At 42.9% G+C, this 18,300-nt stretch overlaps 2 protein-coding genes across 2 annotated transcripts in view; both read left to right on the forward strand.

The window, feature by feature from the left end:
- The window catches only part of peli1b (pellino E3 ubiquitin protein ligase 1b), a 44,588-nt gene extending 39,667 nt beyond the window's left edge, over positions 1–4,921 (forward strand). Inside the window, exon 7 of the mRNA XM_028007232.1 lies at positions 1,044–4,921. Within this exon, the coding sequence (XP_027863033.1) occupies positions 1,044–1,622 (579 nt within the window). The 3' untranslated portion in view covers positions 1,623–4,921. The remainder of the gene's footprint in view (positions 1–1,043) is intronic.
- A 2,143-nt stretch (positions 4,922–7,064) lies between these two features.
- On the forward strand, positions 7,065–17,880 carry lgalslb (lectin, galactoside-binding-like b). The gene is made up of 5 exons (XM_028007435.1): positions 7,065–7,496; positions 7,978–8,064; positions 8,210–8,298; positions 9,269–9,455; positions 12,153–17,880. The coding sequence occupies exons 1-5, from the start codon at positions 7,464–7,466 to the stop codon at positions 12,294–12,296; spliced, it is 540 nt and encodes a 179-aa protein (XP_027863236.1). The 5' UTR covers positions 7,065–7,463; the 3' UTR covers positions 12,297–17,880.
- The last annotated feature ends 420 nt before the right edge of the window (positions 17,881–18,300 follow it).

Genomic DNA, 18,300 nt, shown 5'->3' on the forward strand with positions numbered 1-18,300 from the left:
TAGCCGGACTCAGTCACAAAGTGAGCGGCTGTAAATTCAGACAAACTGAATTGACGGACGCAGCTGCTGAATTCGGACATGGCATAAATGTCCGGCAGATGTTGTCTGCGGACTTTCAGCGAACACTGGCTTGAGCGTTGGCTGGACGTTTGCTAGATATGGTGATGTACACACTCCAAGTGTCCCCGCGTAGTGTGCTTTGGTATGTATCAAGCTCACTAATGGAAAGTTGAGGCGAAGAGAAACATCGCGATTGAAAATACAAGAGAACTGCTTTTCTCAAAACCAAAGCCCGATCAAGTGTTTAAGGGAGATTTAAAAGTTATGGACTGCAGCTCAAGTCGGATCATCAAGACTGACCACATGCAGATGGGTAACAACTGACTCATCTAATACCACTCCAGAACCAGAGACTGTGTAAAGAAAAATGTTTCTTGGGGTAAGAAGAAAACAAAGAGTTGACTTTTACTCTGCAAGTCCTATTTTTAGACTTAAGTACATTTTGTTTGGCAGTCGAGGTCCCAGAGGAGGAAGAATGGAGAGACGTAAAATCCCAGCTGCATGTGATCCAAGTGGGAAATTTCCAGTCTTCAACGATTTGGGGAGGCATGCCAACTGCTGGTGTTGGTTTTTAAACTTAGTTTCTGATAAATATGAGCCAATCAAACATAACAACTTTACCGGGACGCACATCAGACAACCATCATGTGTCAGTCGGCTCTATCTTCACCTTTCTGGAGGTCCGATGTTGTGTTTCAAGTTGAAACAGGATGATCTCTGTGAACAGGGCACAGAAAAGGTGACATTGCTCCCTCTCCGTTCATTTCCTATGGTACTTCGATGAGACGACATATCTTTATCGACCCCCAGCCAAGGGGAAATTCATGCATGTGAAATTTCGAGCTCGTACATGAAGATGAGCGCTCATAGGCAACTTAAGAAAACTAAAAAAATTTCAACTGCAGTTGCTGTAGTGTTTCTTGTGTTGGGTTCCCCCCTCGTGTGTCGAGCCCAGTATGACCTGCTGTCATGTTGTGTTCCAGGTGGAGACCGAGACCCAGGAGCTCGTCGACGGCTCGCTCATCGACCTCTGCGGCGCCGCCCTGCTGTGGCGCACGGCCGAGGGCCTCTCCCGCACCCCCACCCTCAAACACCTTGAGGCGCTGCGGCAGGAGATCAACGCGGCCCGCCCGCAGTGCCCCGTGGGATTCAACACGCTGGCCTTCCCCTCCATGCGCCGCAAAGACACGCCCGACGAGAAGCAGCCCTGGGTCTACCTGCAGTGCGGCCACGTGCACGGCTACCACAACTGGGGGAACCACCGTGAGGAGAGGGAGGGACGGGAGGGCCGGCTGCGGGAGTGCCCCATGTGCCGGGCGAAGGGCCCTTACGTGCCGCTGTGGCTGGGCTGCGAGGCGGGCTTCTACGTCGATGCCGCTCCACCCACACACACCTTCAGCCCCTGCGGACACGTCTGCTCGGAGAAAACGGCGACCTTCTGGAGCCAGATCCCGCTCCCGCACGGCACCCACACCTTCCACGCCGCCTGTCCTTTCTGCGCCCAGCAGCTGAGCGGTGAGCAGGGCTACATCAGACTCATCTTCCAGGGACCCCTCGACTAGCAGCGGGAAACTCCTCAGCATGCTTCGGAGGATCCGGATGGGGCGAAAGTTCCCTACTGATGTTTTTCTCTCTGGACCTTTTTGCCTCTGTCTCCTTTTTAAGTGACCTTTGTTTTGCTTTTTTCATGAATGACAAACAGATTTCTATATTTTCATGAAACCAGAGACACAAAAAAAACAACAAAGAACACTGCTGGGTAAACTTTGTTTCACGGGGAGAACTTTCAACAGTATTTATCTGACGTACTGACACGCCGTTAGCGGTTTTTATTCATGTATTTGTTGCAATACACGTGTACATCTCTCAGAACCTATTTAAAGAAATGTGTTTATTTATGACCCAGGTTGTTGCTTCAACCTTTATCCCTCATCCATAAGTAATTTTCCTTGAAAATCCAGCGTATTTGTTAATCAGACATGAAGTTTTGGGCTTGTTCCAAGAGTTTCGTTTCCTCTCTCTCTCTCTCTGTCCATATTCACCTGTCAAAGCCATTCAATGTATTTATACACCTTGTGTCCTCATCGGTTACCTTCTCAGACGTTTCACTTTCAGAGCAATAGAAACCTCCTCAAGTGTTAAACGGAGGCATGTTTTTTGATGCCTGCTCGGCCGCCGCCCTCCCTTTAACGAGTGACTCCGTCCCGATCACCTGTTAGCCATAAAACAACAACAAGAAGAAGGAAAAAAAACGCAATTTTGTAGCGGTGGACTCGCACTCTAAGCTTGAACTGTTGTTTGTTTTTATTTTTATTTTAAACATAGAGGACCTCCCAGACAGAAACTCGTGGTACTAATGTTTAACAGATGTGGATAGCGTCTTGATTCATTCTGCACGGCTGCTGTGATGTCAGTGAAGGTCTGTGTCAGATACCGACCAGGAAAGTCAGAAACCGCAAGGATCTCAAATTGCTTCTTGGTGCCTCCAAGAGTAACAGTGCCCTCTGCTGGTGGCTTTTGAAACACACACACACACACACACACACACACACACAAACACACACACAGGGCCCTAATATGGGGCTTGCCTTTGTATTGAAGCAAACTGAGGCAATTTATAGTCATTTTCTCCTACATTTGGTTCAGAGACGCACCAATCAGACTCATGTTGGTTGATAGCGAGTCTGATCTGCCTATTTGACAAGCTGTATTTTTAGAAGAAAAAAAAAAAAAAGTACCACATATTGTTTGATTGCGGCCAACAGAGAATTACCAGCTTGTTCCTACATATGCATTAAAGTGCAGTGTTTAGCGGACTGATTGTAAACTGAAAATGTGCATCAAGTTCTTCTTTGTAGCTGTTACATCTATAGACTAAAATGGCTTCTTCATTTTAAAACACTTTGGAAAAAGAGGAAAAGTCATTTTTCACTGTCTGAACTACTGATCACCGATCAGAACTGATCAGAGAAAAATCTTCCAATTCCAATCTCTGGCTAATTGATCGGCGCATTTCTGCTTTGATTGAATAATCACAGCACAGAGGATCTGACTCGTCCGATACGTGCGTTGATTTTTTTTTTTTTCCCCAGGTCTTTGTGACAATTTGTGCTTTTCAGATATCATCTTCATGTGATTTTCTATAATACACAGGTTATCAGGGCTGCCTGTTCTTTTCTTTTCACTAAAACGGTTCTCGTAGCGCTTAATGAGAACAACAATGCATTTTTATTTTTTTATTTTTCTAGATCAAGATGATATGAGATACTCCACATATAACATGATTTAGTAAAAACAAAAACAAAAAACAACAGTATTATGGAATTTTCCCCAAATTTTTACAAAACAAATTATTTTTTTTATATATATACCACAAAAGCAAACATTATTCATACTGCTGATGAAATATCGATTCGTACGTCAATGTACAGTATTATGTATTTCTTTCTTATTTAATGTCTAATACTTAGACTTAAACGAGAATGAAGAATAAACACAAGTAAATACAGTAGCCATTTTTTTATGTTTGCTGCATAGACAGACTGCATTATTCTTTATATAGTAACATGAACATGAATAGAAAGATTGATATTAGTTTAATTTGTCAAGCTGGTTGCTTTTGGAAACTAGCCTGAAGACTGCTGCTTCACAGACATGCTGTTTCCTGTTTGCCAGTTCTACTTTTTAAACGTCCTTAAGATGGGTGGCGCTTTTTAGATTAACCCTCCGGTGGTCTTAAGCCCGAGGCTCAGGAAAAACGGGGCTAATGTGACAGTCAGACAGCAGGGAGGCAGGGGGGTTGTCCCGTCAGACCGTCAGTTCCCGAAACCACACACAAAGACACATAGCGAACCACGCACAGAGTAAAAAACTCGTGGCGTCCAAATGACCCCCCATCTCTTAAGACCGCAGGAGGATTTTGACACCATGACTATTTTTTGTGCAAACGTCTGACTTTCCTTCTTATAAGCAAAGAAGAAATGTGATAGCTCTCCGCCAGCCAGCAGACTGACACTTTCTCAAGCAAATCATTAAAAGACGTTACGTTATCGGAATGAGTTGGTGAAATTTTTTTTAACCCTAACTTGCTGTACCTTAATAAAATTCCTACTGCTCACCAGAAACTTTCTAGTTGAACTATGCATCCACCCTCTTCTCCGCTACTAGAGAAACTGGGAATAGATTTAACTAAGGCAGTCCTGATGTCACTTTTTCTTTAAAAAAATAAATAAATAAAAGCACAGATTCTCCCAAACTCCTACTGCCTCGCACGCGTTGGTGCGGCCTACATTAGCGAGACACTGAAGCTGTAGACAAAACCGAAGCGTCTCTTCCAACCTGCGCCCCTTCAGGGTCCCCGCGAAGCCCGAACCCTCGCAGGCAATCGGTCGTTCTGTGTTTGTATGCAAGAAAGAGAGAGACTGTAATTTAACGGGTTGATTGTGTGTGTGTTCAGTTTCTGTCCACGCTGTAGCTCTCCTCCTCGTATCCTCAGACCGCCACACACTAACTCACCTCAGGGAGAAACCGATGACCCGTGCACGCGCTTGCACACCCAATGCTACAGCCATCTGAGGATACGTCACCTTACAAAAAAAAAAGAAAGAAAAAAAGACGAAGCTTCTGTCCTCTCCTTCGCTCAAGTCTTGTTTGGTCTCGTTTAATGGACTCTGTGTGAACAAAGGGCTTCCCTCTGTCTCTCTGCTGTTCTCTCAGCCATGTTTTGACTCAGACACCAGTTCCTCCCTCCATCCTTTACTCACCTCTTCTCCTGTCTTTGTGCGTGTAAAAGGCGAAATCAAAGAATGTTTCCAGCAAACACGTTTTTGTATCGACTTTAAACAATAAAGTGTAAAAGTGACATTTAGTTGTGCAGAGTTTCACTTGGACGCTGCCCACCGACGGCGGGGGGGGGGGATTAGTTCAACTTCTGTGTCGGATTATGTTCCACCACTTGGTGATATTTTTCAGATTGATTTATGATGAATGGAGCTGATGATTCAGCCATAAGGAGAGAGACTGAACAAAAAATAGCATCCATGGAATATTTATAAGACCAAAAACAGAACAAAGGTCTATTTCATGTGTCCCAAAAATTCTCTCTAGAGAGATGGGGAAAAAAAGAAAAAGCAGAACTTTATGTGATCACATTGAGTAAAACTAACAGAATTTCAGAGTAAATAAAAAGTTTATCATGCAAATATGACGGTGGCCATGGTGACGCTTTCCAGCTGCTTCGAGACTTTGCTTCATGACCTAAAGCTTTGTAGACTTGGGTTATCTAGCAGCGCATTGGCAAGGCGCACTATAAGGCGCACCTTCAATGAATGGCCTATTTTAAAACTTTTTTCATATACAAGGCGCACCGCATTATAAGGCGCATAGAATAGACGCTACAGTAGAGGCTGGGGTTACGTTATGCATCCATTAGATGGAACTGCGCTAAAGGGAATGTCAACAAAATAGTCAGATAGGTCAGTCAAACTTTATTAATAGATTACAAACAAGCGTTCTGAAAACTCCGTTCATTCCCAAAATGAATAAACAGCTGTTTTATTATTTTCCCCGAGGTAAAGTAAGTGACGTGGTATTTTCGTGACACAGTTTATCTTTTAACAACAGCAAGGTGTAACATATAGTGGAGGGGAACTTTTCCTCGATTCAATAAACACGTAAAAAACAGTCTGATACTGTTACAGTAAATCAAACGTTAGTGCAATCACAATATATATCCACTTCCACACCTTTGATTCGTTCATGCTAAATTCTCTCGCTGCTCTATTCCCGTTGTTCTACTGCGTGACTGATCGCCTTGAGCTTAAACTCTGCGTCGTCAGCGTGTCTCTTAATAGGAGCCATTTTGGGGTCTATACACAAAACCCAGCGTGCACCGCGCGCTTCTTCTTCTACGTGCATCGAAGCGCATGAAATGCATCTATGGAGTCATTTCATTCTCACTAAAAAAAGGAAACGGGGTTGGATCAACAGATTAACTCCAGACAGGTTTGATTACTTTAAGGTGATCAAGGTGTGTACTGCACTGTAACAATCATTTAAACGCTATTGTTGACGTGAAGTTTGTCAAAGTTTGCTCATTTATTCTTTCAGTATATTTTATTTAGTCAACAAGTTATTTTTCTCCTGGCATTTATTGCAGTTTAAGTTATTCTATACAGCTCTTGACTTTGTGGTTACCATAGCCACCAGTGACCGTCAGCTGCTGGTAGGTAGTGGGATCAGCTCTGTGTTTCTCTGTTTAATTGTTCTGTTTCTCTGTAGTTAGTATACGTTTATTGCAGAAGTAGCTGGACTGATATAAACCGCCAACTTGACTGTTCAGTATGCTCCCATTTATTTTTTTTTTTAATTAAAATGAACATTTCAGTTGCCAATTGTGTGATAGTCTTTGAATTTTTAATACATTAATCGTGGCATCATTTCTTCTTTTTATATTTTACAAAGAATCAAGAAAATTGTGGACAACCCTGAGCATCCTCTTCACGAGACTGTCACAGAAAAACAGTGTCTTCAGTCAGAGGCTCCTTCAATTTCGCCGTGGAACAGACGGCTACAAGAAATCCCGCCGTCGCCATCTACAATAGCTCCTTAAAGAATCTTGAAAGATTTAAATTAGAAAAGCATTTGTTTTCCATTTGGGATCAATGAAGCATGCTTGCGTTTTAATATGTATTGTTGTAACGTCTCTAAGTGTCCACGCGGGGGCAGAGTGGCTCCAATTAACCCAACGCAGTCAGGGGAGAGAAACTACAGCGTGTTTTAATGGTCAACCCGGAGAGGTCAAAAAAAAAAAAAAAAAAATCAATGAATCTTTCACTTAATTTAGCAGGAAGTTTTTTATGGGTGCATATGCATTTGCGCATTTTTGGTTGTATTTTGTGCACCTCGTTGCCCTCTCATGCATGCTGTGGCGTCTAAATATTTACTTAAAAGGTGGTGGTGGTGGTGGTGAGGGGGGGTAACTCCCCACTTTGTGTCACATTCAGACTTCGCCTGACGCTCATTTACTCCAACCACCTCCAGCCTGCTGACAACACCGGAAACAAACCCAAAGAGCGCGTCCGCCTAATCGGCTGAAGGCTCGGGGAAGATCTGTCCGATGATTAGCCCTCTCCGACAGACGGGGATTAAAGCTGCTGGCCTCTAATTATTATAAAGCATTCGTCAGCACATTTCTCCACCCATTTCAGGGGCCCGGCAGTAAAGCGGAGGCGGGGAGTGTGGATGTCCTGTTAGGTGCCTGGAGCCGACCAACGTCGGGGGACGCAGGAACTGGGAAATCCTCCCGAGGCAAGTCCCACGACGCAGACACGCCACGCTCCGCTCCGCTCCGCTCCATCCCCCCTTCCCTCCCCACGCTGGCATCCTGTGCTTTTCGGCTCAAGATGGCGGTGCAGGCAGCAGAAAAGGACGGAATAGTGAGTATTCCCAAAGCCGCATCAGCGAGAGAAACCGTAGGTGGAAGGAATGGGGGGTGTGGGAGGAGGGATTGCGTTCATTTGTGCTTTCGGTGGGGATTGCTTGGTAATGCGCGTCGTTATCTGGACGTGGAAGGGCTGTAAACGTGGACCAGAGCGCAAAAAACTAGAAGAGGGTGGGTTTATGAGGGTTGTGGGGGGGGGAAGCCTCCTCCTTCATCCAACTATCATCCCATGCGTGGGGCTAGGGGGAGGAAATGAGGAGATCCAGCCCGGCGTGCCTTCACCCTACGCCGCACGGTGCTCAACACGCAATCAGCTCCCTAAACCTGCCAGATCGTCATTGTTGCGAACCGCGTAGAGCGAGGCCACAACAATTATCAATTATTGATCACACAGGCCCGCATCCTCACGGTGGGTCTCTGACCTCGGTCCTGCTTGCGTATCGGCTCCTGATTTGTGTCCTGTGTATCCTTTCAAGAACATGGACGGGGATCACACGCTGAACGACTCACTGGAGAACCCCGGTCTGATCTCACCCGACAAGGAGGACTTATCCCGTCTTTTGGTAAGAAATCTCTCCCCCGCATGTCCACATGCCTCCCTCCCCCCCCTGTACCATTGTTTGAGTCGGGCTTTGAAGAGTGTATCATCATACCCCAGTGTTTGATTTATGTATTTGTTTGGGTGGTGGTGGTGGGTGTTGTGCGCAGACGGTGCCTTTCAGCGGGCGCATCCGCGGCGGAATGCGACCGGGGAAGAAGATCATAGTGATGGGCATTGTCGATCTGGAGCCACACAGGTGAGATAAGGGCCTCACGAAGCGGCAGGCTCAGTCCAACCTCTGCATATCTATAATACTCTGAATACAAGTCTGACTGATGTCTAAGATAAAATCCTTTTTTTTTTTTCTTCACTTTGTCAAACTTGTACATCCACTTCATGAGGGCAGTGGAGCTTTAAATGTGCAGAGACGGGGCGTTTCCTCACCAGCAGGAAGAACAGAAAAGAGGGGGAGTGGGGGAGCTGTAGGGGAAAATATGAGGAATAAGAATCCCCAGTGAGGCAGAATTTGTTTGGGTGTGTCTTTTACCCTTCATGGAGACTTGTGTTGAATTTGAAGGGGGGGGGGGGAATCCTCCCCATGACCTCATCTTTCCTGCTGCTGGCAGAGAATTCAGAGTCCAAAGTTCATGTGAAAAATAAGAGCTGCTCCAACAGGCTGTCTTTGTTTCGCTTTTTTTCTTCTTCTTTTTTATTTTTTGTTGCGACTTGGAAAGTTTGCAGCAAGGATGAGGTGCTTGAGTATGTATGAGCTACACAGCTGCAGGGGAGGGAGGACAAACAGAAACTGCAGCATGAGGGATTATACATAATTAACACACACACTCACGGTTTGCTCTTAGAGAGCAACAGCAGAATTATTCATATGTCTCATCCCAGATTAGCTACAGACGTGGACACGTTTGTTGCCCCCAATGGTGAAGATGAGTAAAAAGCCCAGAGACGAGTCCATCTTTTATTGAAGTGGTCTAATTGCATTCAGTGTGAGAAACATATGTTAAGTAATTGTTTAGCATGTTTTCACAGGGAATAAATATGACGTGACACCTAGAGCCATTTCCTTAAATGGGGAGCGTAAGGGAAGACGTTGGATAACCTGGAAAGATTAAAAACAAAATAAGTTGGCACCTTCTTTAGCAGAGGTGCCAACATAATAGTAAATTTTTGGCTCTACTTTCCGACTCCAACATGTTTTATTGTCTCCTCAGCTTCGACGTCAGCCTGACCTGCGGACGGGATTTGGAAAAGGATGACCTGCCGTTCGACGTGGCCCTGAAACTCACCGCTAGCTTCGGCAACCGGCAGTTTCTGCGGCGCGCCCGCGTCTCAGGGAAATGGACGGATGAGGAAGCTTCCACCGCCTACTTCCCTTTCATCCCTGACCAGCCTTTTAGGGTAAGAGCTTCTTTGCTGTTAGTATCTCAACATAAGAAGAGGTGGTCCCTGCCAGGTCTTTCCCAAACTTGGAAGTCAGGGGATCGAACACCAGAACCAAAGACCAAGACAGAATTTAGGGAGCTGATGTGCTGACGACACAAAATGACAATTGTTCCTTTTTAGGCTCCTAAAGGCTGAAATTGAACAATTTACATCTGACATGCCCTGACTTTTATAAAATAAAATCGGATCTTTTTTTTTAAATCATTGAACGAATCGCACAAAAACATTAGCAGGTAGTTCAAACAACACTCTTCAGTGTGGAAGTGGAAAGAAGACCCTTTCTGTACCAGTGAAGTGTTTAAAAACATGAGGAATCATGAAGGCTGTTGAACGCTTCCTGGAAGGAAGATGAATTTTATATTTAAAAACAACTGAACTGGTTGCTCAGCTGGGGGAGGGGAAGCTTTAGGCAACAGCAGGTAACAGGATGTAGAATCTACTAAAGTGAAGTTGCCAGGTTTCATCTACTTTTGAGGAATCCAGTTGTATTAGTCAGCAAACTGGATAAAGAAATGTTGGTGGTGTTTTGGAAATCTCACCGTTAATTCCACGGTCTCCTCCTGACTCTGCATTTGCGTAAACAGAGACTTATGTTGGCTAAAAACAGTAGAAACATTCAGTGGTATCGGACAAACTTGGTCATTTTTGTTGATTTCCTATCAAAATCAGTGATCAAAAATCGTCTGGAAGACCTTTGATCGGTGCAACTTTAATACACAAGACCGTCCTCAGTCCTTGCAGCGTTAAAACCGAAACAAACGGCAGAAACCCTGCGCGCCGTCACGTGTGTCTAATGTTAACACAGCCTGCATGTGTGCAGTGGTGTGTTTACAAAAACAGCATCAGCTGCTCACATATAGGATGAAGTCAGTGCCGGGGGGGCGGAGAGAGAGAGAGAGGGACGCTTCGGGTTGAGCAGCTGTGACTCATCACTGCTAGACACGAGGGCCCGGATGCTCATTCACATTCCGCTCTAATAAATTATGAATCGCGATCAGCCAGAAATAGTTTGAGTTTAAAGTTATCCTGGATGTCCACGTTAATATGCGTTGTGTCTGGGCGTCCTTTCTGCCTCTCGCTGCCGTCTCTGTGATAAGGCGATCGTTGCTTGTGGTGGGTGCGCAGTCAGGAGCTGGGGCCTGGAGATTACAGCTGTTTGTTTGAAACAAAGTGGAGGCATGTGGACAGACACATGATGATCTGTGGTTTTTACAGTGAAAAGCCCCCCCCCCCCCCCTCCCCTGCTGATCTCTTTATGGAAACAGGCCTGTTATTGGCAGGGAAAGCTTCCTGCGGTCTAAGGAGTGGGTGGATGTCTTACCAGTGTGGTTTATGTGTTTATTACTGTATTTGGTCAAAAGTTGAACTTGCCGTGATCCGGAGCATCACTTTGTGTCATGCTTCGGGTCAAACTGAACAAGTGGGGCGAGGGGGAAGCACTAATGGGTCCAAAAACCTGGCCCTGTTTATAACATGAAATTAAAAATTTTACTGAATAAACCAACTGGGGAAAAAAAGTGCAAGACATGAGGATTACTTAATTACTTTTCTAATGACGAATGTGTAAAATCTGTTATAAAAATTGCTGTAAAACCATAGTCAAAAGCTGATGCAATATATCTCTCTCTGGCTAACGCATTAATTATTTTCCGGTGCAATAAGCAGCATATCATGAAGTCGTGTTTTTTTCTCATTTGTCCCTTTGAAAGCACAAACTCTTGAATGGATTTTAACTGAGATTTTATGCTGTAGACAAAGAGAAAGCAGCCCAGCTTTGTGAAATGAAGGGAAAATTGTACATGATTTTTTAAAATTTAAATAGTAATAAATAATAATAAAATCTTAAAAAGGTTAGTGGGTTATATCTCTACCATCTCTGCACATTTAGAGACTAAAAATATTCTCCATTCTTCTGTGCAAAATCCCTGGAGCTCAGTTAGTTAGGGTGGAGTGTAAGTGAATGACAAATTTCAAATCTAGCCACACACTCAAAGTCAAATGTGAGTCTGTGCTTTGACTAGACCATTCAGTAACCTTAATATACTTTAATCTAAACCATTCCGTCGTAGCTTTAGGTGCATGTTTAGGATCACTGCTATGCTAATTTCAGCTTTTGTTTCACAAGTTCCACTGGCAGATTTTGTTTCACTTGCAAGACATTTTTCCCCTGTTATAAATAAAATAATCTGCCAGTGAAACCTCACTTTAAAATATATATATATTGTATATATTATGAAATTATTTGCTTAAAACAAGCTCCTATATCTTGTGTACAATGATATTTTCACTAGGAAAAAACAAAAATACTTGATGACATTTAATTAATACTTTTTTTTTTTTTGCTGTGAATTTTATGGTCGCTACATGACAAACTGGAAATGATTAAGGGATAGATAGACTGGACAAGCTGTTGAAAATGGGGGGCTGGAGGACGGGAGAAAAGTTAATGAAACAAATAAATTTTGTCCCAAGTTACATTTTTATTGCAACCTGCTTTTTGAGTCTGAATCTTTTCAGTTATTTTTCTTCCGGCTGAAAATGTAACTTGCTAAATTGAAACGCGTGTCGTTTTTTTTTTTTTTTTTGTTGAGGTCTTCTGCCCCTGCTTTCCTTTATTTTATCTGCCTCCTTTCTCTCCTTCCCTCCCTGCAGATTGAGATCCACTGCGAGCACCAGCGCTTCCGGATATTCGTGGACGGACACCAGCTCTTTGACTTTTATCACAAAGTAAAATCCTTGCCCTCAATCGACACAGTACGGATACAAGGAGACCTACAGATCACCAAGCTCGGTTAACGCTCCCTGCTCTTCCCACTCGCAGGAGATCTGTTTTTGCGTGTGTGTCTGTGAAGCAAAGAGTTGATCACAAATGACCACGCGCACACACACTAGCGCTTTACATCGTCCCCGGTAAGCCGTCATGCAGCGCTGCAGCATTCCATGTTGGGGGTGAAATAGCTCTCTGTTTAGGATCTCTCAACTGTTTTTCTTCGGTTGTGAGGATATAACGTGTTTCTGCAAGGTTTTTTTCTGTTTTTGTTTTGAACTTTATATCCAGTCACTAATTTAAGCACTAAAACCCTCGTAAGTAAAAGCAAACCTCTAAAATTAGAAGATTGTTTGCGAGGAAAATTTGAGTTCAAGATTGGAAAATGTACTGTTTGTTTGGATTATGACCTCTGCTTTCAAGGATTCTTTAATAGAAATTATACTTCAGATGAAAACAAATAAATCTGCTCATACTGTTCAACAGTCAAAGCAAATTTACCAGTAACTGCTGCACAATGGGTTTTTACTCCAGATAAAACTGATGTCAGGAATATCACAATTTTTTTTTTTTTTTTCCCCTGTATGTTTGGTTTCCATTTGTTTCAAAGCTCAGAGATGTCAATTCAGTTCAAATTTAAAGTCTTATTACTGCAGAACTAAAACTTTCCGGCCTATTTGTTACTTTCCGCCGTTGCACTTTCAACTCTTGTGCTCTCCGTGAGGTTTATCCTAGTTTACGTGATGATGTGCTGCAGCCTCCCCGACCTGAATACCTAAAAACCAGGATTATATCGAGACGGCCCATATTGCTGTGTGCTGCGTTGGCAGGCGGATTTCTAGCGACTCCTGCAGATGGAAAGCAGAAAATCATGTTGAAATGACTTATTTTGTGTAATTGGCTTAACTTCAAGAAAATCCTTCAAACCTGAAAGCAGGGCCACGTCATTGGCTCTACTTTGAATGTACGGTGTGCATGTTTCCATGGTCGTGCAGACGACACAGCGATGTACATAATTCATTTGAAACGTTTAATAGTTCGGTTGTTTTTGCAGTGTGGCTGTCGATGTCACAGTTCAGGAACGTGTGTGTGTGCTTTTTATTTGTGTTTTCTGAATCGTTCCACAGCAGCTCATAGCGAGGCAGAGCTTTGTTGTCACCAGCAGCTCCTTCTAAAGTCTTACTAGTAACAATGCAACGCACCAGTCTGTCACTATGACTGTTCCGCTACGTGCAGAAGAACCCTTTTTTTTCCTTCGGTTATGACAATTCTGCACTAATTGTCGTAGTAAAACTGCTAAACGTCGTACTTCCCGTTGGTGCTGCGATTGCTCCTCGTCCAGTGTTAACATTTTTACAGGGTTGCAAGTTCCTGCTGAAGCTCCATAAGATGAAATGTACTAAAATTTCACAGAGAAAGCAAAGGCTGTGGGTTGCCAAGTTGGGGTATGCTGATTAAAATATAGCATATTTTATCAACCGCCATGTTACAGAGTGGTCGATTAAGTTTGCCGAGTATTACTTTAAAAAAAAATATTCGGCATTGATGTTGCATCCAGTTTCTCTGAATTCAGAACATGTATCTGGAAATTACATCAAAATTTGTTGAATTGTTAACTGTTATTAGCAAATAATGCAATTATCTCACATCAGTGTGCTTTAAAACTAAAGAGACGTGTTCACAAGCCGATATCGCAGACTGCTGGGTTTGTGGTTGGGTTTAATGTAATGCAAAAACAGTTTCTTGCTGAAATGTTTACTATATTTATTTGGTGGATACCTCCAGCTTTGTAAAGACATCAAGGGGCGTTCTTGTTATAATGAACCAGCTGAAATGTTTTTTGTTTTTTTTCATAATCTTGCTCTAATGTCATGAAATAGATAATGGTAACTTTAGATAACCAGTCACAAAGCCCAATTTGTGCTGTGGATAGACTAAAACTGATCGTCTAGAAGAAAAATTGCCACCGATTGGTGACATTGATCTAGACTGAACCTGTCTCAGGCCTTGTACACACGTAGCCAGGTCTTTATAAAAACAAACGTCTCCGTCATATTGTTTAAAAAAAAAAAAATTGTACACATGAAATCTGTTTCTGAAAAGTTTTTATCCACATTAACTTGCATAAATACGCCTCTGAGTGTTGTTTTAAACATGCCAGACCCACAGAGGGCGGTGTAGTGCTAAGCTAAAACCAATGTCAGCCAATCACTTTTGATTGATTGGCTGATTGCTCGAGAACAACCACAACTTCCTGTTAGGGATTAAACATGGCACCAGGAGGTATATTTTTGTGGAGAGGTTGAACTGCTTTTAAATCGTATTAGAAAGTGACGTTAAAAAACACAAAACGATGTTGATTAGGAATCATTTCAAAGTGAGCATGTGGCTATGTTGGCTCATGAATACGCAGGACTCCAAGTCTCATGTACACACGGAAAGACAAATATGGAGGTTTTTTTAAACAGAGACTTTGGTCTGATTTTATATAAATGCGTGACTTTAGTGATATTAAACAGTTTTTGTGAGGGAGAAAGGCCAAAATGAATAAAAAATGTTGTTTTCCTTGATATCCGGCTACATGTGGACTAGGCCTAAAATTCAAACAAAACTAGAGAACAATGGTTTGTTTGTTTGTTTTTTTTCTTGTGAAGGATATTTTCAGGAAAATTTTGTAGAAAGAAATTTGACCTCGGACACCGTCTGGTGTACTCCACGTTGATCACAAAGAGTTCAAAGGTTTTTCTGTCGTTGCTGCTGTGAACCTGGAGTAAGCCATGACATCTGTGCCCTCGGCGGCGCGCTGACTTCACCGCCTAGAACTTCATCCGCCATATCGCTTTTTACACGTTTTCTTTTTCTCCTCATGCCGCATCCATCAAAATCTCTCTGTCTGCACCAACTGTTCGTTCCCTCTCTACTGTAGCAATAAATAACGTTGCTGCTGTGTGAGCGAAGGCTGGTCTGAGGCAGAGCGCCGCTTTGAACCGGGTCTTCCTGAGTTCAGTCCTCGTTCTTCGCTGGCAGGCGTTTCGTTTATTTCGGACACAAACGGAAGACGCGCGCGGTGTGGTATGCGAGTGTGCCGAGAGGTCAGATCAGATCTGTACAAGATGTGTAAATGTGCATTGATGGTGTTTGGTATACTTCCTTGTGTTTTTTTTTGTGTTTTTTTTTAAGTTTCCGAACAGTGACTATTGCTACTGCTGCAACATGTTGATATGGTCTTACGTGACGAGTGAGAGTGACTTGGTGCTACGGTGCTGGTGGTAGATGTGTGTTCAGTTCAGTGTCATGTTTTTGGTCCTCGGCTGTTTGCAGAGTTGACTGCTGCAGGAATTATGGGGGAGGGAGATAAACAATTGTGAAATTATAGCTCTGTGTTTATGTCACGCTTTCTCAGCTGGGACTCTCTGCGCCTGTCATAATTGGTCATTTGCAAGTTCGTTTTTTTTTTTTTTAGTGGGTTTGTACTAGGCACGGGTCTAAATCAGATCCTCTCGGTATGACGTTGCCAGAAGCAAAGCCTTTTAAGATAAAAACAAATACATAACATTCTATGGTTGCTTTTATTTAACACCATAAAAGTTCCTACTGCTGCTAAAATAGTGGAGCATATTACAAGTTTAATAACATCTATGATAATTTTTCGTTACACTGATTTCAAAACAAAGACCTGAAATCAATGCTGATCTTGGTTGGATGGCTCTTTTTGGGTAGGATTGTCAGTCTTAAAGGAGGCTTATTGTGCAAAATTTGTATTCTGCACTTTTTTGTACTTCCGTTCCGAGTTTCTACTGCTTCTAAAAACAGCACAAGTTCTTGGTGGGGGAAAAAAATCCACCCAGATGTTTTTTGGTGTCTGGAAATATAACCCGTTTCAAAGTCCTCCACAGAGTAACGATGCAAATCAGCAGGAACTGCGCCTCACCTAGTAACCCAAGCGGAACTCCAGCACGTTGGTCAGCTGGTTTTACCGCTGTGTGCACTGTACAATGGCTGCTGGAGAGTTTTGTTGTTGACTCACCATTCAGACACCAGTTACTGCATTCTTGTTGGTTGCGCAGGAGGCTCTACTAATGCTTTTCAAAGATGTACGGTTGTATAATTACGCATTTGTTTTATTTTCACGCTGGAGGGCGTGGCCAGCAGCAGCTCATTTTGGTTTAAAGTGACAAGAGGCCTTAAAACGTCTCATTCTGAAAGGAAAATGGGTCAAACTGACCAGACTGAAAAACGTAAGCAAAAAATATAAACATGTTTTTTTGGGGGGGGTTTTCAATAGACCTATCCTAACCTGGTCACATAATAAGTCACCTTTAAGTGTTAATCAACGCTTCTTTGTTTGCTACACCGTCACTGTATAAAGGTATTTCTACGCAGTAGAAACAAGAAAACAAATGACTGTGTGCAACAACAGGTGTGAGAGGGGCAGCAGCTCCGTCACAGCCAAACCCAACTGTTGCACCGTCTCGACCATCTCGTTGAAAAGAAAAACGTGAAACTGTTACAAATGGTATTCAGGAAACTTTAGAGGGTTTTTTTTGTATTTGTTTCTTTTTAAAACTTTGACCCCGGTATCCATGCCATGCCTAGGTTGTAACCATGTCTGCAGTACATGGTGCACAGCACATAGCAACCTTGTAGGGGACTCGTATGTTCCTTCTTTGTTCTGTTGCACTTTAACCCCACCTTTGAGAGTCCCGGTTCGGTCCGTGCGCTCAGAAAGCTTCTGTTCTGTACTTGTTGATCTCCTTATGATCCCATGAATCCTCCACAAAGTCATTTAAAGTAAACTCCATTTCCCAGATAACTCTGGGAAATGTTTTTTTTTTTTTTTTTTTACTCCAGACTGTTCCATTATTTGCTCTACAAACCCATTCAAAATGGAAAAATGTAACCGAAGAACTGAATGTCTCTCTCTTTCTGATTGTAACCGGTTTAAACACAACCCGGCTCCTACTGCCGCCAGAATTTATTCCCAGCTGTGTTCAAGTAAGAAAATCCACATCTTAGTTTGAAAGCTTCCAGTTGATACGTGTGCTACCCTATTTTTATTTATTTATTTTTTAAGATGTAGGTACTGGTGGGTGTGGCCTCAGGGGATTCATTTTGTACATTTTATGAATGAGTTATGAGGCATAAATATGTGCGGGGAAGCTCGTAAACGTAACTGTTGCCCCTCCCAGCTCCCCAGTTTCTGGTTTGGTCTAGCATGCTGTTCATGTTCTCTTCATCATTCAGTGTTTGTTGAGGCTGTTTACAGAAAAGTATGAATAGAAATGTTCTGTTCCAGTACACGCCTTGATTGCAAGCTAAAGGATTAGGAAGAAGAAATGCCAACTATTTCAATATCTAATTGCTAATATTTATTTATTTTTTTCCCCTTCCAGTTGGAACAACTTCCTAAAAGTGCGAGAAACTAAAACGGCTGTTGTGTGAAATACTCCCTCCCATTTATTTACAAAGTGTCCTAGTAGAAGTAGGCCGATCTCTTTCTAATGTGTTGTGTGGTTGTACAGGTCATTTTCTAATAATTTATTGTAACCTGCAGGATCAGTGAGCCTGCTCTACGACGCTGTCTAAATAAAGGCATATTGAGAAGTCACAGTTTCCAATTTTGTGCAAACTTTACATTTCTTCCCCGGGGGCGGGGCTTACACTTTGCCGTTAACCAACAGCTCTACAGAGTTGGATCGTCTCCAGTTGGTTTAGCTGTCGGATTATTTGTCATGGTGGTTCTTGGAGCCGCTGTTTGAGTGTGTAGTTATAGAAATCACAACATGGAGCATTCCTGAAAATACGTGAGGGGAAAAAAAAAATTATTCATCTTATTAGTCGGTCAGCTTTGCTGATGAATAAACTTTAAATATGACTGAAAAATAGACGGGAATCAAAAGGGCAATAGACTGCGTAGGTCCGGTGGTTTTAGCTTTGAGTCTCTTCGCTTACGTACCCAAAATCAGAACCAGAAGTAAAGTTCAGCTGTCTTCCTCACGTCTGCTTATTTATAAGTTCCATAATGGATTAAAA

The sequence above is a fragment of the Xiphophorus couchianus genome, chromosome 22, assembly GCF_001444195.1.
Source record: "Xiphophorus couchianus chromosome 22, X_couchianus-1.0, whole genome shotgun sequence".
Classification (NCBI taxonomy): domain Eukaryota; kingdom Metazoa; phylum Chordata; class Actinopteri; order Cyprinodontiformes; family Poeciliidae; genus Xiphophorus; species Xiphophorus couchianus.